Raw genomic sequence first — 25,391 nt, 5'->3', positions numbered from 1 at the left:
ACCCTGCTTTACAGAAGCTAGTTGATCCCTGTGATCAGCAATGACAAGCTAACATTTCTGTGACTAGTTAGAATTCTTTATCAATTGCAGATTTGTCGGCGTCCTTGGGGGGTGTCCGGGCCCCCTGTTTGAACATACAGAATGTTGAAAAAAATACAAGTGTTCCTGCTGGGATTTGAACGCTGTAGACTGTTCCGTTTCTTACCTATCTATCTGTCCACATGTACTTCAGGGCACAAATTCATGCATCCCAAGGTTCTTCTATCTCTAGTATGGGGGGTTATTACACTCCTGATCAAAATCTTAAGACCAGCTGACAAATTATAAGAATTTACGTTTTGCACTGTTGGATCCTAAGAAGGTTCTAAGTAGAGTTTCAAAATGCAAAAAGAAGAAATGGGAGTGAGACAAAAAAAATTCTGAGTAAGCATTTTATTTTATTTTATTTTATTTATTTATTTTTCCTTAAACCCACCACCACTGCTCCTCTTTGGAGGACAACTTTATTTTTAATTACAGCTTGTGTTTAAGTAACAATCTCCAACTTCATATTTATATGTTCATCCATTCCTGGCTTGTATACATATACATAGAGGGAGGGCTTAAGTTTTTTGAGTAAGCCATTTATTGAAAACAACAATTAAACTGAAATAGGCTGTTCATCTGCTGATCAAAAGTTTAAGACCACAGCCTTTAAAAGCCAAAATCTGTGCAAATATGTGGATTCCGTGTCATTTTCTCTCAGGTATTTATACTGAATGTAATGTAATGTATTACAGTTTGGAAGTAACTTGCACAACACTGGTTATTATTTGTATAGGAAAAAAGTTCTTTTAACAGGCAGAAACCTTAAGCAGACCCCAACTCTTGGAGGATGGTTGTGTGCCTTAACCATTTGGGGTTAAAGGGGTTAAATTAAAGTCTGGGGTTAAACCACTGGTAGCTATAGGTATGTTCTGATATACAACCTACCTATGCAGCTGATAGTAGTGAATAACACACACATAACTCCTCTAACCAGTCCTCTAAACATTTTCATTTCACAATCACAGAATACACAGGTGGAAATGGGACTCTGCACTCTGGCCTTGACAGTGTTATGAAACAGTCACAAAGTAAAAATCAGCAGGGCCTCTTTACTCTTCTCATCATTTCGACTCAACAGACTTGATATAAACATCCTCACACTTGTTTGGTGCGGCGCAGACATGTTTTCTACACGTGCCTTGGTTCTCCTGTGCTTGATACCTCTGAGCGCCTCAGCTCCTCTGACCTGTGAAGATCTGACCCGACCCTTGGATCATCTGGATCGTCACCATTTGGAGGGACAATGGGTCCTAGTTGCATCAAGCTTTAAAGCCCAAGAACACGAGGAGCGCTTCAAGGACAGAAACAGTGCCACCATCTACTTTGCCAATGCCAGTGACACCTCCAGCATGTCCTTCACGCGTGTCTTCCGGTTTAACGAAAGTTGTCAATATTTTAACACTAACGTCTCAGTAGAAGGCAGCGGATTCAACATCGAGCAGTTAAACATCACCATATCCTTTATGTACACGTCATGTCCAGACTGTTTGGTGATGCGTTTTTACAGTGCAAGTAAGAGAAACCTGCCTGTGAATCTGCTCAGCAGGAGGGTGGAGGTGGAGCAGACGGAAATGGAGGAGTTCAAGGCTCAGGTGGAGTGTCTGAAGACGCTCCCACCGGTTGTGATGGATCCCACTCAGGAGCACTGTCCTGAACAGCCCACCGGAGACACAGAAGCTCCAAAGGCTTAAGAAACTAATGTAACTGGAGACGCACTGTTGGAATTGTGCTGCTGTTTCACAATTTTGCAAAGTTCAGTTAAAGATGAGAATGAAACAGGAAGGTGTTGTGTGATGTTGATGCTGTTATTAAATAAATTCTCAAATGCCAACATATTATTTTTGACTGGATTACTCAAAGTGTTTTTTAGTCTGTGTTGACATGCTACATCCTTGACAAAATGCAAGTGCAGCCTCTTTATATTTGGTTCATTTTAACTATATTATATATTTATATTTAAAAACATCCTTTTTTTCTCTAATTCAAAAAACCTTAAAACAAAAAAACACTAACAACATACTGAAACATCTTTTCTCTATTAATAAATCCAAACATACTTTAGGAAAAAACATATCCATGTCTATGAATGAACTGTGTATTTTGACCACATAAAAGTATGATATTGTGTATATTCCTCAGTTCAGTTTACTTTTATTCAGATTAAACAAGCAAGTTTACATGTGAATTGAGCAATAGATGAGTGAGTTAAACATTAGATCCCTAAAAATAGATTTCAAATTATTCATCTTGAACTGCCCTATAATAATGGATATATAATAATGCATAATATAAAACTAATCAAACCCTGTGAGCAAACTTTGTTACTTTGAAACATCCTGTTTAGTCCTTTCCTTCAACTCCTATTTCAATTAATCTGTAAACTGTAGATTACGACCTATAAAACATTAATACACATATTATATTTTCTTTCTCCGTGATGTTCAACCAAAAAATAAAACAGATCATACAAAATTTGAGTTTTAAGGCACAATTTATTTATTATTTATCTTGTATTTCTCAATCGCAGAATCCCCAGTGGACCAAGGTCTCTGTCCTCTGGTGTTGTCAGGATTGTGAAACTAATGGTCAGTTATAAAACCAAGCAGGATTTATTTGCAGGGTCACTGTCAAAAGGCAGCACAGCTGACACTAGACAGACCGTTAATGTTCTATGCATACAGAGACATGTTTGCTACATGTGCCTTGGTTCTCCTCTGCTTGATACCTCTGAGCTGCTCAGCTCCTCTGACCTGTGAGGATCTGGTCCGGCCCTTGGATCATCTGGATCCTCATCATTTGGAGGGAAGATGGGCCCTTGTTGCTGGCGGTCTGAGTGACCCAGGATTACAGGAGTTCTTCAAACGTAGAAACAGCTCCAGCATTAACTTCTCCAGTGCTCATGCAGCCTCCAGCTTTTCATACACACCCAGCGTCGACGCCGGAGGAAAGTGTCATTATAAGTCCTATAACATCTCACTGGAGGGAAGTGTCTTAACCTTTGACGTGCTGGACCAGGTGAACCTCACTGTGACCTTTCTCTTCACATCATGTCCAGACTGTTTGGTGATGCGCTACGACAACATCTCAGGAAAAACAGAGCGTGTGTTCCTGTTCAGCCGGAGGAGGAAGGTGGATCTGGACGAGATGGAAGAGTTCAGGGCTCAGGCTGAGTGTCTGAAGATGCTTCCACCTGCTGTGATGGATCACACCAAAGAACTTTGTCCAGAACAGAACTCAGACAGTCCTGCAGCTACTTAAAATATTGTACCTCATGGTGGTTTATGACATTGTGTTATACAATAAATAAAGAAAAATACAATAGGTTTTGTGAGAGTTTTGAGTTATTGCATGATCACAAACCCCCTTTTATAAGATTAGACTGGCATTATAAGAATAAGAATAAGAATAAGAATAAGAATAAGAATAAGAATAAGAATAAGAATAAGAATAAGAATAAGAATAAGAATAAGAATTGGAACAAGACGATGGCCAGTGGGATGCATATACAATCGTAGCCCTACTTCTGTAAACCGCAAATGGCTCCATTATACACAATCTGCATGCAGATTCAATTCAAAAAAATTCATCAAGACCACAGGAACATTTGACATCTTTCCTTTTATTGATACGTTTGCATTTACTCCATAATTATCTATAAGAAATCAATGATGGTTTACAATACAGAGATATTGCACAGTTATTAATTGACAATAGTTTACAATAAGATTGTGTCAATTTCAAGACAAAGAAAAGGCAAAACACAATCCTATTAAAGATAAAGGAAAGACCACAGGTTGCTAACAAAAACTCAATGAAAATGTTTCAATTACAGAACACAGTTTAATATGTAAATTAAAATAATTACAATGTAGAACAAGACACACCCCAAAACTTAGCAATTCAGAAAATAATAAAATAATTACATGCAGATTAGATGGTATAAGATAAAGTTTCTAAAACTGATAAAACATGTAATTGTACTGAAGCTTTTCTTAAAGGTATTGTGTTAAGATTCCAGTAATGGCTTTAAAGATAGAAATGATAGTAGAGAGTGTAGTGCCTCTGCTGGAGAGAAGAACACCCAACCTCATCATATCAAATACAATGATAATAATAAATAATAAATCTCAAGGCAAAGAGACAGAGTTGAAGAAGATATATTCCTACAAATAGCATCATCACATCAAGACCAACATGAATACTCAACTCTTTTCCCCTCAAAACAAGGAAGATTTTTTTTAGAGAACTAGAAGATCTAGAAAACAGAATAAAATCGTCTTTCTTGTTTTGTAGGTAAATAGTATGTTATAGCTAACATTTCAATTGTGTCAACATACAAGATTAATATCTCAGCATGAAGACTAGCCAGGAAATAAAGGTGGTGATATTTTAATAAAAGTTATTTTTATTTATTTATTTATTGGGTTTGTAAAATGTATATATTTCTTCTACACATGTGTGCAACTCTAAATAAAATAAACACCACTCAAGGCTTAGCTTTCTGCACAGGACTTGTAGTTCTCAGATGTTATTTACACAATCACAGAGTTCAACTGTGTGATCGTCTCTGTCTGGTTTCCTCAAGTTAGAAATATAATTTGACTTTGTAGCGCTGTGTGTTGCTGCTTTGTGTGCAGCAGTTATTGACATATTTCACCACAAACATCAGATATTCCCAGAAAACTACTTTTTTATGCTACAGCCCAGAAAATGGAAAATTCCAAATGGAGTAACCATAAATAACTCACTCACAAGTTCCTCAGGCTTCTTTTATTGCACAGTAATGGGATCCACAATACTGTGGTGCAAGACTGGACTTTTTTGATGCAATGGGCTCTATAAAAATGATCAAACCTCCTGATGCAGATCCACTTTCAGTCAGTGAGACTGCATTTTAAGGCTGAAACGAACTTGTACAAAGACTAACTTCAACATGCTTTCTCTGTTTTCCCTGCTTTTCTTTTGCTTTATGTCTGTTAGCCGTTCTTTTCCAGTCTGTGAAAAACTGGTCGGGCCTGCGGATCAACTGGATCCTGGTCATTTTGAAGGCTCGTGGGCTTTTGTTGCAGGAAGCCTCAGCCATACGGCGTCAATGGAGGCTCTGAGACTGAGAGACAGTATCACTGTGTACTTCTCCAACTCCAGTGACTCCTTCACCTACACCCAAATCAACCGTTTTGGAGATCAGTGCCAGTACCTGCCCTACAACATCTCAGCAGAAGGCAGCACCTTTACCTTTGACGTCGAGAATCGCTTCAGCCTCAACGCCTCCTTCCTCTACACAACCTGTCCTGACTGTGCTGTGATGAAGTGGGTTGTGAAGTCCAAGAGGAGGGTATCTGTAGACCTGTATCTGCTGAGTCGGAGGAGGCAGCTGAGCCACGAGGAGATGGCAGAGTTTGAAGCTCAGCTGAGTTGTTTCCAGTTGCCTCCACCTGTTATCATGGATCCAGCCAAAGAACTTTGCCCAGAACAACAGGAGAACTGACAATCAGTACCATCAGATACTGAGGAGAAAACAACCAAACCAAAGCCATGAGAGACTCTGGCCCCCTGAGACCTGATGGGTTTCCTTCCATAGAGGTTTCCCCCTGTCAGTACACTGTAAATATCTTGGATTACAAAGTAATAAATGTGTCAGCTATACTACACCACAGAGAGGTCTTTTCTCTAAAATTCAACCTCAGATGATTCATGATGTGATTATTTTAACAGATTGATGCTAGTTGATAAATCTTAGTTCGCATTAAAGTGTTTAAGCATGTGCAGATTGTACAGCTTTTCAAGGCAAACTGTTCATTTGTTTCAGTCATTTTGCATTTATATCTAATTTTTCATTTTCAACATATTTTTTTATTTCACTGAATCTCTACCTGTAAAAACAACTTGAAATGTGTCAGTTATTTATTCCATTTCTTTTTGGAGAAGTGAGAGATGTTACTGAATAAATACAATTGACAGAATGAATAGCTTGATTTAATTAAATAGCTTTATATTTATTCAAAAGTGAATAAAATTCATTGAAATCATTCATATAGGTTGGAGAGCTTTAGTCAAAATTAAAAATGTCATGGTACCATACTTAATTTTCTGAAATATTTTAAAAAATGTAACCTTATTAAACACATTTTTGGTATTTAATAAATAAACTTTTAAATATAATTTCTGAATTTTCAATCTGCTCATTAACATAATGAGCAACAATGTTGTTATAGTTTTTTTAAGTAACTGATCAAACTGTTTAGACTGTAAACTGTACAGGACAGTAAGTATATGAAATACCAGTAATAAAATCTCATCATTTGTTTTCCCCAGAAAAATGGGAACAAATTAAAAGCATGTTTATAAGACATTAAGGAGGGTTTAATCACACTGTGTGTTTATCGTGTCAGGCCTGTAACACATGAGAATACACCAGAGGAACCACTGACAGTCTCATCAGCAGCTTTTCTCAACCTCTATAATTCTTAAAGGCTACCTCTACCTGCATGTGGATGGCAGATATTAGACTTTTGAACCGTTCCCTGACTAAATTGGTTTCTATATAGCAATAAAGATAAATAAAATACACTCAGTAAACTAACAAAACCTAAATAATAACTGGGGGTAGATGTTGACTATCAGTTATGTATTGTACAGTCTACCTTAATCCGTAATGTCCAACACAACACTCACGTGTCATGATGTAATAATCATCTCATCCCCCTGGTAGATTATTTCATTTAGTTGCATGGTGTACTTATTAACATTTGTTGTTCACTAATTAGATTAGCACTATAATTTTCAAGTCTGCAACAATAGGCTAAGCCTCCAACACGTGAGTCTGTGCATGCACACATGCTCCTGTGTGTTGTGAATGACTACTGGGGTGAGCATGGTATGCAAATGTGGGCGTGCACAATCTGTGTCATGAGGGTGTTAGTGTGCACTGGGGAGGATCTACAGGCAGTGAGCTGTGAGGAGAAAGTGAGAAGAAATCCCTCCTGTGTTGATTAAACAGGGAAGGTGTGCCTTCTCAGAAATGTGAATGTTGTTTGAAAGGCATCTTCAAGGCACTTTGTTAAAGGTATGTGCATCTATTAATTCTTATTTTTCTTTTTGCATTTGAATGTCTTTGCTTTTGTAACTTTAAGTATTGTACACACAGATCATGTTATGCAGTGTTTTTCTAAATTGTGTTAGTCTTTACAATCCATTTTTTCTAACATGACAGATGTTCTTTTACTACACTGGTTCAATATCTCAAAATAAGGGACTTGAAAATGTGCAAGGAACTACGTCAGCATCCACAAAACAGTAACAGAGCTGACTCTAATTAGAAATGAAGTTAGTAGTATTTATTTTAATTCATCTGCATATTTACCAAATGCCCTCAGATGTTTAAGTATCGTAGGACGTCCTGACCTGAAAGAAAGAGGGCAAGGACTGTTGCAGATGTATTTTTAATGATGATCATGATTTTGCTGTTCTTTTGATAAAGTGAGCCTCTTTGTAGATAATGAGCAAAACATAAGTCTGTTATGTAATCGAGTTTTAATCTGCAATCTCTTGCAACCTTACTTACCCAGTGAGACAGCAGCAGAGCAGCTTTCTCTTTGCATCTTGTAAATAAAACAAATCAGCATGCCATATTAGATATATAATGCCATTAGTTAGTTAAGGGAAATATGCATAGAGGAAAGACCTCATTAGGGCATGCCCCAGACACTAAAGGGTTTCAAATCACATTATAATGCTGCAATATAAATGAGAAGATTGTTTGCCTACTGTAGCATTGCAGGATCATTGTATTATTGAATTAAGCTTGTGTGTTTTCAGCTGGATTTTCACTGAATCAGCAGGTGTGGGTAAATTAAACAGTTTAAGCACAGATTTGTAATAGATTTCCTCCAAGAGTTTAAACCATTACAGCAATTGCCGTCTCACTGTGACAAAATCTTTGTTTAATGCCTCATTTCACAGTAAAACTTCCTACTGAAAACCAAATGAAGGATTGTCACGTTTGTAAATTGAATAATAATGGATCATTCATGTCTGGTAGGAAATTAAGTACTTTAATAAGAGGGTTAGCAAGAGATTTATCGCATAACACATGAATAAGAACCACTGTCTCCAAATGTTTTGTTTGCCTGGAATCTGCAAAAGTGCATTATTCATAACCTCAGTTAATTAGCAAAGGTTTGGTCTCATTTGGGTACAGAGAAAACTTTGTGACAATGCCAACACTCACCGCCCCCCCTCCCTTTTTGCTCTCATAATGCATGAAAGTATGACCAGTTTGACAACATCCAGGGTTATTTTTCACAAGTGTGAGTGTAACATCTAAATGACACAGGTCAAATATGCTGTATTCTGTAATGCAGACAGAGGACACATGCTGATTCATCCAAACTGCATATTTTCCAAAAACAAAACAACCTTGAAACAACTATGGTTTACTGCACCTGTCACAGTGGCCAGGAGAACACAGATTTTTACCAACATCAGCCTAAAACCAGTGATGGCATCTGATGAGTGGTTCCGGTAAACACTTTTTGTCATAGCTCCAGTGACTCACCATCCCTCAGTACTCTCATCCTAATTTACCCACATTTGGCCTCATTGTTTTGCTGCGATGCCTACATGCTTCACCATGTTTTCAACAACAGTACTCCCCATTCTTCATGCCATGTCGTGCTGCCAATCTTTGTTATATCTACATGAAGGGGGAGATGTGTTGGAGCTACAGTATCTTGCCCATCCATTTGTCTCCATTCATCACAGACTGGCGTTCTCCAGCTTTGTGATGCATTTTCCTTAATGATCAGGCTCAGTGTTGGAGTCCAGCCTCATCAGTGTGGCTTGGCAGGGATCACAGTAGATGGGAATGGATGTCTGTATGCTTGTATCAGAGAGGTTTGAGTAACAGTATAAATACAGGTTTAAACGAGTGAAATATGTGTATCAAACATAAGCAGATGTATAAGAGCTGGAGTGTGTGGAAAGTTGTACTGTTATTTCAGATCGTGTGTGTGTGTGTGTGTGTGCTACTGAGCCATTCTCTACCCAGTAAGCTGATTAATGAAAGGTGTGTTCAGCAGAAAACTTTATATGTTGCACAGTGGAGTAGCGTAGTGCTCTATAAACGAAGCTGAGCGCAATGCTATAAGCAGCCTGCCTGTCATATGAAAACAAAATCACTCAGTAGCTGCTTTTAAAAAGATACTGTGGGGCATAAATGCACTGTTAGCCACCCCAGATGTCAGTTAAAAGAAGTGGAGAAAAAAAACAAAGAAAATAAAAATAAGCATCAAGTGTTTAGTTATCACAAACATCCAATTTAGATTTTCATACTCTCTGAAACTCTACAGTAGTGATAAACACATTTTTATACAGGGTGGGGAAGCAAAATTTACAATGAACATTTAGTTGTTTTTTCTCAGCAGGCACTACGTCAATTGTTTTGAAATCAAACATATATTGATGTCATAATCATACCTAACACTATTATCCATACCTTTTCAGAAACTTTTGCCCATATGAGTAATCAAGAAAGCAAACGCCAAAGAGTGTGTGATTTGCTGAATGCACTCGTCACACCAAAGGAGATTTCAAAAATAGTTGGAGTGTCCATAAAGACTGTTTATAATGTAAAGAAGAGAATGACTATGAGCAAAACTATTACGAGAAAGTCTGGAAGTGGAGGAAGCAACAAAAAACGTACCAAAGCTTTTATTAAAGCTCTCAAATCCAAAATCCTAAAGGATCCAACCAAATCCATAAGAAAAATGGCAATTGAACTTGAGGTAGACAACAAGACCGTTAGAAATGCAGTAAAATATGATTTTAAAAATTTAAATTCTCATGTCTTTCAATAAACTAATTGGTCATACACTGTCTTTCAATCCCTGCCTCAAAATATTGTAAATTTTGCTTCCCCACCCTGTATGTACCCTCATTCAGTGCTGTTTTTGTTGGTAGTAGTAGCATGTCCAAAATTTCTCAAAGGTATACAGATGGTATGATTTGGTGTAGACCCTAGTGCTATTATGTTAGCTCTGATGGCTAGTATAGCAGCAAGTAAAGATTAACATAAAAAAAAAATCAATTAACTACCTGCAGCAGTGCCATATAAATCAATAAACACAACCGATGTCAGTATGTTGATTTGTTTTGTACAATAACAAGTCACTGTGAATGAACAACAAATAACCGGCCATGTTTGTTGCTGTACTGCATTAATTAAATGTGTGGTTCTGCATTCTCCTCTGTGCTCTGTTGCTTTCACTCAGACTGACTGGCTGAAGGCCGAATATCCCGACTGCTCCGAGCCTTTTACATCAGCAGATTTGTCTCCATGGATACAAAGCCCCTGACGTGGCACGACCCGGATCCTGCCAATTCATGTGATGAGGGGGTCACTGAGTCCGAGATGCTGGGCGACACAGGTGCAGCCATAAGATACGGCCCCCTTGTGCAGAATAAAAAGGCACCAAGGGCAGAACCTGAAGAGGATATAGACATGGATATGCAGGAGTCTGGAGCTCTGCAGGAAAACCAAACACCTCAAAGTACTGAAACAGCTAATGCGACCAGAGCAGAAAATCACGACTCAATAGTAATTAGTCTCTGCACCCCTGGAGAGACACAGGAGATGGTGACAGAGCTAGAACAAATTTCCAACAAACTATCACAAGGGTTAGAGGAACATAAAGTGAGTCAGTGTGAGGATTTTTTCCCACCACCTCCTCCCCTCGGAGTCCTATCACCAGAAGAATGCCCTGAAAAAGGCTTTTCTATAGATGGGGATGTGGCTGAATGGATCAGTGACACTGACATCATCACAGACCCAACAGATGATTTAGTGTCTTCTGATAGCCAGTGTGGTCAGGAATGGCAGACTGATCAGTTCACTGAGCCCATTAATGGAGCTGTGGATTCAGAGGAGATGATACAAGATAGTGAGACAGCAGAGGAGACTGCTGTACTGCTCAGCTCCTTACCAGATGGTTTTACCGACAGCAAACCTGAAAGTAATCTGTCAGCTCCTGGAACAAATTCAACTGCTCACCAGTTTCCCCCTGAGAGAAACGACTTCAATGATTTACATATTGTCAGTTCCCCACCTTATGCTGATGAAAGTGAGGAGGAAGAGGAAGTGAAGTTTACGCTTTGCCAGCTCCAATCAGGTGCAGAAGACATCAGCAGCAGTTTCTTTGATTCTACTGAACAGGACTTTGCTGCCACAGTGCCTGCATTTCCCATAGACAACCAGCAGGAGGAGTTATCACCACAAAGCCGATGTAAACCAGCACCCAGGGGAGCAAACCAGGAAGTTGCACAACAGGTGCTTAGCCAGGGCTCTCCACCTTTGTCAACTGTTGCCATGGAGCTGTCCAATCAAGACGGACTAGGTGCCCAAGGCTCTGGTTGTGCTGTAGCTGTGAGAGAAGGGAACAGTAGGGCGGGGCAAAGGACAGAGGGAGAAAGCCAACAAACAGGTGGGGAGGAAGGGCAGACAGAAAGTGGACTGGAAACGGACAAGGCGGCAGGGCAGAAACCTACCAGAGGACTGTTAAAACCTTCAAAATCTGTCCATACTCAGGAGCCGAAGGAAGAAAAACACAAGTGTGTGTCTTTTAAATGCAGCAGGATGGAGAGCGACTCATGTGATGACAGCCAGAGTGACAGTGGAGTTTCAGCGGACTTCTCTCCATGTAGCACTTTGGAGAGCAGCACCACCATCCCTAAAGGCAGTCCAGCCACTGTACTCAAAGAAACTCCCATTGAGAGGGAGATCCGAAGAGCTATAGAGCGTGAACACAGCCTGAGAAGATCCAGAGGGCTCCCAAATCGGCCAACTTCCCCAGAGTATGTAGAAATCCCTTTGAGAAAAGCTGTTCTCTGCCAGTCTTCAACTGCTAAGAGTGAGAGAAGTCAAGGCAAAGACAGAGAGTATGCAGGCAAAAAGATGCAGCATGAAATCCACGAGGAGGTCCGGAGGGAGGACGATCTGGTCAAGCTTGGAAAAGTTCCAGGCTTTTATGACAAAGGTACAGTCCGTCTACTTAAAGAGAGGAAGCAGCTTTTTGAGGCCTTTCAGAAACCAAGTGAGTCCACTTTAGCAATTTTACCAAAGTGCAAAGCCTTATCCTGGTCATCTGCCAGTGATCATCCCACCCTGGAGGTTCAGGAGGACTTATCATCGCAAGCCTCCCATGGACAGAGGAGCAAAGAGCTGCTGAGTCCAACACAAAACCCAAACTCTGACAACGGATCGGCTTCCACTAATCCCCCTGCAAGAGGACCAAGTTTTTCAGAGGGGACGAACTGCCCGGTCATCATCTTAGAGAATAATCAGCACTACCACAACAAAACAGAAGCCATCACTGCTCCTGACTCCAGTGCTCCTTTTGTCTCAGGAGGATGTGGTAGTGGGATTACAGTGATAGTGCAGGAAAAGGAAGAGGATGAGGAGGAGGAAGGGAAGGATCTGGTACCCAAGGAGAACCCCTTTTTCAAGCTGCGCTCCTCCGCGGCTTTAGTTAAAGTAGAGCAGGATATCCGGGAAGCTCAAGAGAGGGAAAGGGAGCTTCGTAAGCAGAGGATCAACTTGTATGGGGACACAAGGGGGACAAAAGGAGACCAAGGAGGAGGTGGTGGAGGAGAAGGAGGGGGAGGAGGGGGGAGGCCAGCCAGTATGGAGGCACAGAGTAATACATTGTCTACTTCTTCACTGAATGGATTGGCTGTTCCTGACTTACCTGGCCCGTCCCAGAGCGGGGTAACAAGACCCCCAGCAGGTTAGTACACTAGTAGTTGGTCTATAAAACTGTGTGTATAACTGTATATCTGTTTGTTCCCTCAAGCTCACACAGACTGCATTTGTATAGGCTTGTGGGTGGGTATGTGTGTAATTTTTATATCTGCTGTGAGATGATGAAAACCTCCTGAAACAGCCCAGCAAGCACATTATTTCATTTTTCTCATGGTCAGTGGAAAACCTCAAAACAGCTCTGGAAACCAGTGTTAGTTGTTTGCAGTAATAATTTTGCACCAGAGACCATAACCTAGCCAACAAGAAAATACAATTTCAAAACCCCACAATAAATGTAGGATCCAGGGTGTCATATTAATTGCAAAAGCTGAGGTGGGAAAAGTCTTGAGTCATAGAGTCTTAAGTCACAGTGTATTGTGTCAGCAAGAATGGAAGGGTCCAATTTCGGGATGAAGTCTAAATTCAGTGTTGAAAAACTGCACAATACTTGCTTTTAGTTGGTGGTAAAATGAAGAGATTTTTTGGCAACAGGAGAAAGTAATATACAGTGTGTGGACTGTGTCATTGCTATTGCCATTATGTGCTTATCAAGAGTATGTTTTTGTGTGTTTTGTTTGTAGGGAGGGCACCCTTTACATTTTTGTGTCTTTATATGAATAAAGTGTTGGCAGCCACTATTGACCATTCAACTTAATGTGAAATGGACCAGGGTGTGCCACAATACGTCTATGACTCACAGCTTAATAATGAAGGATGAATATTGTTTCATGAACAAAGGATTTTATGGCCTCTTTAGGTTCCTTTATATCCTATGCTGCCTCTTATTTTAGTTTCCCTGTGCACAGTCCAAGTCTTGTTCCTCCGCATTCCTCTCAATTTCCCTTCATTTCTCCTCGCTCCTTCACCATGTTCACTCTTAATTTGATTCGAAAGGCTTTACTGCTCACAGAGTACAGAACACAAACAAAAGAAGCCTCATTTGCCTTTTCTGCCCTTGCCCACTTCAATTCTTTTTCTCTCTTTCAGCACACCAGTCAGTTGGAAAGCTGGGTGTATGGCCCCCGGCTTCAGCTGGAGAAAAGAAGATTAGCCAGCCGGAGGTGAGTCAGGGTTGCCTATCATCCCATTGAGATGAAGTTCACACATCACTGTTTCTTTCATTGTTCTATTTGTTATTCTACTCTGAGTTTATCTTTTGGAAAAAAGGCCATGTCTCAATGTAACATGAAATATCTTATATCTCTAAAAATGCGCACACCATCCCGACCTGTCTGGTTCACTTGGTAGAGGACATGAAAATGTAGGCAAATCACCTCCTGAGTCTCCCTCAAATGCATCAGGCACCAAAGTAATAAACCTTCAGTATCTACGAGTTCATATATGAATCTGATCGGACTCCCAGCAGCACGAACACCAGTGCATATGTTACAAACTGAACTAGTTTGTTGAGTGGGATCTGATGAAGAAAGGGCTCATGGGAGGATGTCAGCATCTTTTTAGCGGCAAATATGGGCCACAAACATCTGATAAAATACTGAACACACACTGAACACAGTAAGGAGCTTATCTTTATAGATAAGGGACGAAGGCAGAAAGCCCTCAGAGGAAGAAGGAGAAACACAGACGGTGGAGTTGTGGAGTGGGTTGGGTTCTAATGTGTGGGAAGACGCGTGTGGATGTGTGTTTGTATATGCAGAGGATATCAATATGACAATCCCACTGATTTCCGGTGCCTGCCTTGCGGGTCTTTGCATGTGTTTGATACTGTGGCGTCTCTGATTAGAGTTGAGGATTTCACTGTGGCTTTAGCTCTCTAATGCAGTCTGGCAGTGATGCGCTGTTTTCTAGCTCCATGGGTTTAGTCTGATGTTAGCATTAGAATCATTTTGCTCATTCCTGTCTTGAGAGGACCTCCTGTTTCTCTCTCTCTCTCTCTCCCCCTCTCTGTTTCAGCTGTTTGGGTTATCTGCTTTCTGCTCTGACGTGCCTCCTGATTACAGTTCAGGAATAAATGCAGGATTGTGGGAGAAATTTGCCTCAGTTGTTGACTTAGTCATACTGAACATGGCCTTGGATCACAGTCGCATTAACCTCCCTCTGACTTACAGAGCTAATGATGCTCATCCAAAGAGATGTCCTCCCGAGGAAATAAATTCAGCCTTCTCGTTTTATCTTTTTGCTTCTTTTCCTGTGTTGGCTTATTGGTCCCATCTCTGGCTCCCACACATTTGATGTTTCTGCTTTTTCATTCTCTTTGTATTTCTCTTTACCTACTTTTATTTTCACATACAACTATCTTGTTTCCCTCTTTTGCCATGCAGTCACCACTCCTGTGTAATGTAATATCTTTGTTCTCCCTCCAGGTCCCCCATAGTCCCCGGACACCTAGACAGAAGACCCCTCTAGTACAGCGCTGGGAGTCAGGCTTGATCAATGGACACAATCCAGAAGATAACTGAGAGCAGCATGGAAGGAGGAAGGTTTACCACGACCCTGCCTTTTGAAGTGAAAGAGCTGAAAGATGGTGACATAAAAAAGAGAGAGCACAGTAAAAGAAGAGTGGGGACAGACTAAAGGAGAGAGCAATGATGAAGACAAGGAAAGACAGAATGTGAAGTGAGAAAGAGGTCAGGGATTGAGGCTAGAAAGGGGGTCAGGAGGATTGGGAGCAAGGAAAAGGATTGGTGGTGGACTGAATACCCTGAAAAGTCCTTCAACGTTGAAGAGGAGAGGAGAGGGAAAAGGAGGAGGCAGGCCGCCTATCAGTGTCTAAGCACTTGTCCTGTTTCTGATGCTGTTGGATAGACTAATGAATGTATAAAAAAAAGCAAAAGATCTGATTAATCTTGCACTGATGAAGAAAGAAATGTAAATCTATTAATGAATTTAATTACTACCCGATTTTTTTTTAAATAAAGACATGATTTATTGTACGAGGCAAAGTTAAGTGTTTAGTACATGATACTAAAAACATAATAATGATAAAGTAAAGATTACACCCATAGTTTCTGTTTCGATCACAGTTCATTCTGATTTAATAGTTTATTACAGCTGTACAACCTAATGCTGACACACCCCTGCAGTGAATCTTATCTTGGGCTACACATTGTTCATGCAATTTTGCAATCATTTAAAGGCTGGATGAGGCAGTGTCTTGTCATTGGTACCTATTGCATTTACGTACAGTGCGTACCAAAGGTGGGGGACTTAAGTCACACAACTTGACTGAAGTCCCAATTTTATGACATGATAATTACTGGACAAACAATAACGAAAGACTCGACTTGACTTAGAATTTATATTCACCTGGCTTGACATGATATTGACTTGTGGCAGACAATTTGACAAGTCATCCAGCTCAGGAACTTACTGAGGTACTGACTGTTTTTAGTGTGTTTTGTGTCAATCATCATTAAGCAGCCTGCAGCAGAAATAGAAACACAGAATGCAGTGGACTATAAATGTCACTCATCATTATAGCTCAGTCACAAGGATTTAATTGATAGCTCAACTTTGTATGTGAGATCAACCATCAGAAGTTCATATGACATCATTTGTCCTAAACTTTCTCTACCTTAACAATGACTTGACTTGTCTTGTTTGGCTTTTAGCAGCAACTTGATTGGACTTATGATTTGCTTGAGACTCCATCCCCACACTACCAGACAGTTTTTCTAGACATACTGTATATTTTCTTCCTCTGGAAATATCTCTATCCACAGGACTTATGTTTTACAAAATTTCTCATATCACACAGCACCACAAGAATGATAACAAACTGGTGAAAACATTTAAACCTAAATCTGCTGGACTTAAAACTGTAAACACTGTGGATAATAGTGGACGTAGGAGACGCAGAGGCCTTAGTCTGTTATTAAGGTGAGCAGCAATAATAAGTTAAGGTATGAACTTAAAGGAACCGAATGTAGGTTTGTGGTCAAAACTGGTATTGCAATCACATTCAAAATACTGTAGAGTGTGGTATCCCCTCCACCACTTCCCCAGACTGGAGGTTGCCAGATCCAGCTTGAGTGTCTACTACAAGGAACTACCATGGCAAGCAACGAGTCCTACACTAAGTTTATCATCTGTTAATTATGTTTATGCTTCATGCTTGATGGTTTGCAAAGTAATTAAAGATCAAGACACGTAGCCATGGCACTAGTGGCATGAAGCTGTGGCCCCTGAGCAGCTGCTGCAGAATCCATGCCAGCGCCTTGATATGCACCCCCGTCTCTCTTCTACAGGCTACTATACTATGTGTAAAGACTGAAAGACAAATCATTTGACCAGTGGAATGTCTCAGTTACATTTCATATTGCCATGCCATGCTAACGGTGTCTCAGCCTTATGCATTCATAAAGTTAGCAATAACAAGTCACCGTTTTTGTTTCTCAAATAATTTGTTAACTGGTCAATTTGATGGCCAACCTGCATACGTACTAACATACTATGAACAAACATTCATAATGGGGATAGCGGTCTGTGATTGTCGGAGTGGTGCAAAGTGAAAGTGAAACTGAAAACGCTTTACTATTCCTCTAACTCTCCGGGCCCACTCAACTGCTGTATGAACCCCCCAGGAATGCTAGGCCCGATGAATTTACCATGCCCCCCTCCCTTAATGGTGCCCCAGTTTGGGAATCATAACAAAGCCTTTTCGACATTTGAGATCAGAAATGTTCCAGCTGTAGCTCAGTGGGAACTGGCAACCTGGATGCCGAAACACTACTGACTTTGTGATTGGCAGATAGGTGATGGGTGGAGCATCAGGCCAAAACACAAAATGACAGCATAAACATTACTTGTGGGCTGCCACTTAGCTTTTCAAATGTGAATATCCTGGCTGGACTATTGCTGTCAGTGATATCAGTATTTGAAATGAACATGATTCCTTAATGTCTGGTTACATATCAACTCCTTTAAATATTAGGTCGGGTTATGTGGATTTGTCCCCAACATGGGTCTGGTCTCTCTCCTAAAATATACCCGTGCTGGCCTGGATCCACAGCAGGTCATACATTGATTTATAAACCTGGATTTGATGTTTGAGGTGCAGCTTCATTACACAAAGCAACAATAGACAAAATTGGGCGTTCCGTCATCATTTTCCTTGTTCACGTGGATACACATAAACTGATGTTTTACAAATGTCTGTTTTTGTGACCTAAAATACTGTTTATGTGCAGATGAAAGGCAAAAATATAAAGAAAATATCCTCTTTGCAAAACTTCACATTTCAGTGTGGATGGGGTATTAAAGGTTAAGACCTGAGATTTCTCTCTAGCCTCTACATGTGTGACTTACTCCCCCCTCTGGTGCACACAACAAGACAAAAAATATCCTGAAATAGAATGCAAAACAACACTGCTACATCAGCTCCACAAAAATGTTATTGTACTTGATTACACTGTTGAGATGCTCCTAACGAATAAACTGGAAACTTGTATGTAGGCCAGTGATCTGAATTTTTGCACAAGTCTTAATCCACAAATAGCTACTTCTTTTGTTGTTTTCAGGGAGCGGTGCTGAAATCTGGATTATAGTACAATAAAACACCCTCTGGAAGTGCAAAGAACTGAATGAATCATGGTACATAATTAATATGTTGATCTTGGACAATCACTGTTCTGTTGTACATTTTTATATAAAGCAGTAAATGTTGAATTTTGGAAGGAAACCTGTGTATTCAGCTTTGTTCTTTTCCTCATATTTTCTGCATAGTACATATACAAACCAGGAACATTAACCTCAGTATAATTTGGGCTATTAACTCTGCACCTCCCCCTTTTTATCCACATCGGGGGGTTGGACTGTTAGTACTGACACTGTGTACAATGTACATAGTAGCCGTAGCATAAAATATCACACAGCGTCTGAAATAATTATTCACTTCAGGGTCTGTTCTCATATGAGTCTATTGCACTGCCTGTGGTGAAACAGAAATGTGTCACTATGGATACAACTTTGGAAACGCTCTTACCAGGATTAAGCAGCGTGAATGCCCCAGACCTTAGTGTGTAGGCGTATGTGTGTATGTCTTTGTGTGTGTGGCCATGCTTTTCTTAATAGGATGCAATTGGGTGTAACACAGTCACATATGGGGGCTCGTTTCCCTCATGAGGACAAAATTCACCTCTTAATGAAAATTATTAAATCTGAGGGTTATATTTTGTTTCAAGGATGGATGTAAGTCAATGTAATGTCCCCTAAATATAAGGAAACACAACATGAGTGTGTGTATGTGAGTGTTTGTGTAGGTGAGATCAGCAGACCACGCTTTAGTGACCTCCCAATCTGCTGTGAATAATTCATCACCTCATTCTAACTGGACACAACCCAGTAACATTGCCAGTGCATTATAATGGTAGAGTCACAGCAATTTAAGTGCTCAAAATTATTAATAAGCTTTAATCCTCACCAGGCAACTCTCCCCATGTTACAACATTGATGACACGTCACCAAATGTCTTGGTATTAAAGCAAGTCATGTAGCTGTCAGCTGTCAAAACCTTTAAATAAAACATAGGAAACAAAGTTCACATACTTGTAATGCATTGTTCCTGTTTCATTGCCCAGGTATAGTATCAGAGTCAGGGATCAAAGATTATATTTTATGTTCACACTATCACATGATGTAGGCTTGCCAAACAAAACCATTCCCTTGACGTTATCAGTCACTGTTATATCTAGTCTCACTGCTTTTCAGATGAGATGACCCAAAAATATACCTGCACTTACCTGTCTATCACCTGCTCCGCTCCAAGCTCATTTCCATGATATTTCATTATCAGTGTCATCCAAAGTCCTGCTGGCACAAAGTCCTCGAGGCACTATTGTGTGAAACAGTCAGTGTTTAGAGGATTATCCACTGCTCTCATAAAGCCTCTCTGTGAAGAGGACGGTGATGGGTGAAAAGACATCACACTCAGATAATGAAACCAGAAACAAATGGGATTCTCTGATGATAAATATATGAAACTCATTGTTTTCCACATGTTATTTATTATTTCTATTATACACTATTGCCCATAAAGTCAGAATCAAATATTTTTTACCTTTTCTCATGAAAGGACTGTGATAATGTGATTTATTAAAGGTAGGGTAGGAGATCCTGGAAAAACTGTTCGAGAAAGCTACATTTTGAAAATACACAATTCAAAAGTCCAAACCCCTTCCTTCAGCCTTCCCTCCGAAGCCAGCTCCAGAGTACAGGAACCCGCAATGCTTGTTCCTGAGGGTTCACGAGCACTGCACAGCATATACAGGGTGGGGAAGCAAAATTTACAATATTTTGAGACAGTGTATGACCAATTAGTTTATTGAAAGTCATGAGAATTTATTTACCACAAGAAAATTGACATAATAGAAAATGTTTTTATTCTATGTGTCCTCCTTCTTTCTCAATAACTGCCTTCACACACTTCCTGAAACTTGCGCAAGTGTTCCTCAAATATTCGGGTGACAACTTCTCCCATTCTTCTTTAATAGTATCTTCCAGACTTTCTCGTAATAGTTTTGCTCATAGTCATTCTCTTCTTTCCATTATAAACAGTCTTTATGGACACTCCAACTATTTTTGAAATCTCCTTTGGTGTGACGAGTGCATTCAGCAAATCACACACTCTTTGACGTTTGCTTTCCTGATTACTCATATGGGCAAAAGTTTCTGAAAAGGTATGGATAATAGTGTTAGGTATGATTATGACACCAATATATGTTTGGTTTCAAAACAATTGACGTAGTGCCTGCTGAGAGAAAACAACTAAATGTTCATTGTAAATTTTGCTTCCCCACCCTGTATAAAAATGTGTTTATCACTACTGTAGAGTTTCAGAGAGTATGAAAATCTAAATCGGATGTTTGTGATAACTAAACACTTGATGCTTATTTTTATTTTCTTTGTTTTTTTCTCCACTTCTTTTAACTGACATCTGGGGTGGCTAACAGTGCATTTATGCCCCACAGTATCTTTTTAAAAGCAGCTACTGAGTGATTTTGTTTTCATATGACAGGCAGGCTGCTTATAGCATTGCGCTCAGCTTCGTTTATAGAGCACTACGCTACTCCACTGTGCAACATATAAAGTTTTCTGCTGAACACACCTTTCATTAATCAGCTTACTGGGTAGAGAATGGCTCAGTAGCACACACACACACACACACACGATCTGAAATAACAGTACAACTTTCCACACACTCCTTGCGCAAGTGTTCCTCAAATATTCGGGTGACAACTTCTCCCATTCTTCTTTAATAGTATCTTCCAGACTTTCTCGTAATAGTTTTGCTCATAGTCATTCTCTTCTTTCCATTATAAACAGTCTTTATGGACACTCCAACTATTTTTGAAATCTCCTTTGGTGTGACGAGTGCATTCAGCAAATCACACACTCTTTGACGTTTGCTTTCCTGATTACTCATATGGGCAAAAGTTTCTGAAAAGGTATGGATAATAGTGTTAGGTATGATTATGACACCAATATATGTTTGGTTTCAAAACAATTGACGTAGTGCCTGCTGAGAGAAAACAACTAAATGTTCATTGTAAATTTTGCTTCCCCACCCTGTAATCTAGCTAGCCTTTGCTAACTTTTTCTCATGGCTCATTCTCAGGTAAGAAAATACTTGACAACATCATAATAAACCTAAACAACGAATATGATTATTGTTTCAAGTTATATTTATTAGTATATTAGATAAGAAGTTGGACTTTTTACTTGTTATTTTGATATGTGTTCTGAGTAATCTCGGGCTAGTAAGAACAGCTGATTGCAGTCAGACTGGTGTCAGGCTAGCAGCCCAACAAAAGCTGGCTGGTTTGTTTACATCTAGCTACCACAGTTTCTTACGCTCAGGCAGGCCATGTCCACACGAAACCGTAGCTTTTCCTATCCGATCTTTTTCTTTGTCGTTTTCAAAAAAAGTGCTCCGGAAACACACAGTCATTTCAGGAAATAGCCACATCCCCACGAAATGCAGCATTACCCCTGTAAGAAATGGCTACAGCATTACTGACATAGCAGCCTTTTCTTGGCAGTAGCCTTCTCAAATAGTTTTTTATTTTCGACCGTTGTTTGCACCTTTTCTGCCATAATGTTCCTAACGTGCAAGCGTCTACCGTATTTGATTTTAGCATGCTTGCTAATATAGCTAGCCAAGCTCGGGCCCTGGCTTCGTTTCCTGTACAAGTGCTCCAAGCCTCTGAGAACACACAATTCATGCACGGAGGGGTGCACACAGAGGAAGGAGGGACAAATGGCAGTTGAGTTAGATAGACATATTACCATTCAATATTTTGATGGGTCGGTTAAAATGATTGGATGGTGTTTTTTCAGTCCTGTCCATTTCACAGGTGACTAAAATTTTCAATTTTTGTGTTAGAGCACAGGTGTCAAACATGCAGCCCTGGGGCCAAATCCAGCCCACCAAAGGGTCCAGTCTGGCCCTCGGGATGAATTTGTGAAATGCAAAAATTACACTAAGATATTAACAGTCATTTTAGTCCAGGTTCCACATTCAGACTAAATGAATCTCAAGTGGGCCATAATAACCTATAAATACTCACAACTCCAAATTTTTCTCTTTGTAAATGTAAATGTTTTCATGTATTTGCACTAAAACAAAGTATAATATTGCAAAAATATTTTAATAACCTGAACAAATATGAACAACCTGAAATGCCTTAAGAGAAGTGAGTGCAATTTTAATAATATTCCACCTGTTACTAAATGTACTGTGTATTTGTAGATCCACTGTGATCTGTAAGTTATAATGTACATGTGTAAATGATAAACTGAAGCATAATATTGTTAAAATTACAAGTTTTTTTTTCAGTTTGTTCATATTATTCACATTGTTTGAAAGGATAGTTTGTAGATGAAAACATTTTCATAATGTAATTTTACTTTTTTCACTCTAAAACATAGAAAAAAGTTTGGAGTTGACATTATTTATATATTATTATATTAAAGTTTTACTAGTTTGGCCCACTTCAGATCAAATTAAGCTGAATGTGGCCCCTGAACTAAAATGAGTTTGACACCCCTGTGTTAGAGCATTAAATTAATTGGTTGCAATTGGAGTGATGGTAATTTTAAGCAATATAGTAAAAAATGCTCCAGGAAAACATCTCCTACCCTATCTTTAAGTGTAACTGGAACACAGTATGTAATCCTTGTACCTTCTCAAAGGTGATTACTGATGTGTATAAATAGGAATAAAAACAAACAAACAAAAGTAATCCAACTTTATGGACAACTGGGTATCATAAGCTTCACATTAAGTGTAGATTTATACACTGTGCATGAAAATAGAGACTGTAGATGACGCTCAGATGCTACTACTGCTAAAGCTAAAAATAACATGTTTGCACATAGGGGAAAATTACCTTTAAACATTATGGTACATTTCATACCTATCTGTGCTATAGGTATTTCCACAATCATCTACGACTGACGTTCAGTCTCTTGTCAGTGTTGCTATTTGTGCTCTGTACTGTCAACAGACAATAAACGAGGTATAGAGATTATTCTTTTGATTCTCTCAAATACTGTATAGGCATTTTGCATATAATAACGCCTGCTGTGGGAGTGTGGGTGTCTTTTGCTTTGATGTTTAAGAGAAGAGGGGATAAAATTGCAGAGCTGAGTCACAAAGAATCAACATAAACCCATGACAGTAGATTTCCAGGCAGACTGTGTTTCATTATAAAATGAGGAGAGCAATGATTAGGAACTGTTTCTCTGCAAACACACACTGCAACCTGTGACTCCACCTGTTCTTTTAGTTATTCATCATCAATTACTGAGTCCTAAAAATGTAATTTCCTGTGTAAAAAGTGATAACATTATAGAGGTTTCTGTTTCTCACCTGTTTTCAGCTTGTTTTATGAATAATAAGCATCCGTATTTCCATGGAAAAACAAATTATATCAATGAAAATGCTAAACAGCAGACAGTTTTTGATATAAACAGACTTACTGAGGATTACAGTACCACTTTTTGGTTGTCTTTTTTAGCAGCTCAAGACTTTAATATGCAGATATAAGTTGATATGCAAGGAGGAGTTCAAGTGGGCATTATTTAACAGTAACACTGATGATTTTGTCATGATATAAACAGAGAGACATGAAGAAATACTCGATAAAATACTACTACTACTACTACTACTACTACTACTACTACTACCACCACCACTACTACTACTACTACTACTACTACTACTACTACTACTACTACTAATAATAATAATAATAATAATAATAATAATAATAATAATAATTGTCAAATACCAGGTTTTTATGTTTTTGTTTGTTTTTTTTTTTCACCATTGCATTCATTTTGTCCTGTAGTGTTATACTGTTTTGTTGCACTTTACTTGTCACAGTGTTTTTCTAAGTGTGTTGTATAATATAGACAAATAAATGCACACAAGTCATTTGTGAAAGGTGCAATAACAGCTAAATACATTTTTAAAGCATATGCTCATGTTTATTTCTCTGTGTGCTCTTGGCTGGGCTATTCCTGTAATGATAATGACAAAGACCAATGAACTGTGGGTAATCAGAGTGCTGTGGGGTAATGTGTCTGAAATGATCAAAAATTCACAACTCTTGTCATAACGTTGTCATCCATCTTAAATCCTTTCCTAATTCCCCACTTTAAGTCACCGGTCTTTATTTAACCTGCTAAATTCTTGACTTTTGTTGCATCAGATTCAATTAAATTATGAACCGGCACGGCTGCCAAAACACTCAGGGTGTAGATGAAGTGACAACACCACCCACAGTCTTAGATTTCAACACACATCTTCATGTTCAGCCTGTGTAGATGCAGCCACCCCTAAATAACACACTATAGCAGCATGGGATGGCATTAAAAGGGCAATCATCGTGAACGTGAATGTAATTTAATACCAGTCTGACTCGTACTTTGGTGTGTCACAAATGCGTGTTTATGCACACACACGGGCAAGATGAGGCTGCTGCATACCAGTGTGATGTGTGTGTGTGTGTAGGTGTGTGTGTGTGTGTGTGTGTGTGTGTGTGTGTGTGTGTGTGCGCGCAAAGTAAGGTGCCACTTAGATTCATCAGCATGAAGAATTCACATCACTCAGGCGTCTTATCATTACTCTGCCTCTTACCCAAACAGATCTGCCTAATGTCATTATATACAGCTGGATATTTCCACTGTTTGTGCCTGTTTGTGCGTGTGTGTGTGTGTTTGCACAAGAAGAGCAAATTATGATTCAGACATGAATAAGAGCTAGACAAATTGAGTACTTTTCAAGCCTTAAAGTCATCCAAGCTTTCCTGCCCTCACATGTCATCTTTTTTCAGTACGTGCGTTGATATGGTAAACAAAGAAGAATAAATACACAGCGGTGAATATACCTGGTGCTGAAAAAAATTAAATTAAATTAAATTAAATTTTAAAAAAAAAACAAACTCCAAAGTGCTATTTAGGGGAATGAAATATAGTGAAAGTCAGGACTAATACAGAACAGTCTTTTTTTTTTTTTACTGCTTCCTGAAGTACAATGAAACCG

General features: G+C 39.3%; 1 protein-coding gene across 1 annotated transcript; it reads left to right on the top strand.

Annotated features, from left to right (window-relative positions):
- The first annotated feature begins 6,977 nt into the window (after window positions 1-6,977).
- misp3 (MISP family member 3) lies at window positions 6,978-16,658 on the top strand. The gene is made up of 4 exons (XM_030137701.1): window positions 6,978-7,153; window positions 10,359-12,869; window positions 13,871-13,944; window positions 15,208-16,658. The coding sequence occupies exons 2-4, from the start codon at window positions 10,424-10,426 to the stop codon at window positions 15,301-15,303; spliced, it is 2,616 nt and encodes an 871-aa protein (XP_029993561.1). The 5' UTR covers window positions 6,978-7,153; window positions 10,359-10,423; the 3' UTR covers window positions 15,304-16,658.
- The last annotated feature ends 8,733 nt before the right edge of the window (window positions 16,659-25,391 follow it).

Source organism: Sphaeramia orbicularis, chromosome 1 (assembly GCF_902148855.1).
Source record: "Sphaeramia orbicularis chromosome 1, fSphaOr1.1, whole genome shotgun sequence".
Taxonomy (NCBI): Eukaryota; Metazoa; Chordata; class Actinopteri; order Kurtiformes; family Apogonidae; genus Sphaeramia; species Sphaeramia orbicularis.
This window is presented reverse-complemented; position numbering and strand designations above follow the sequence as displayed.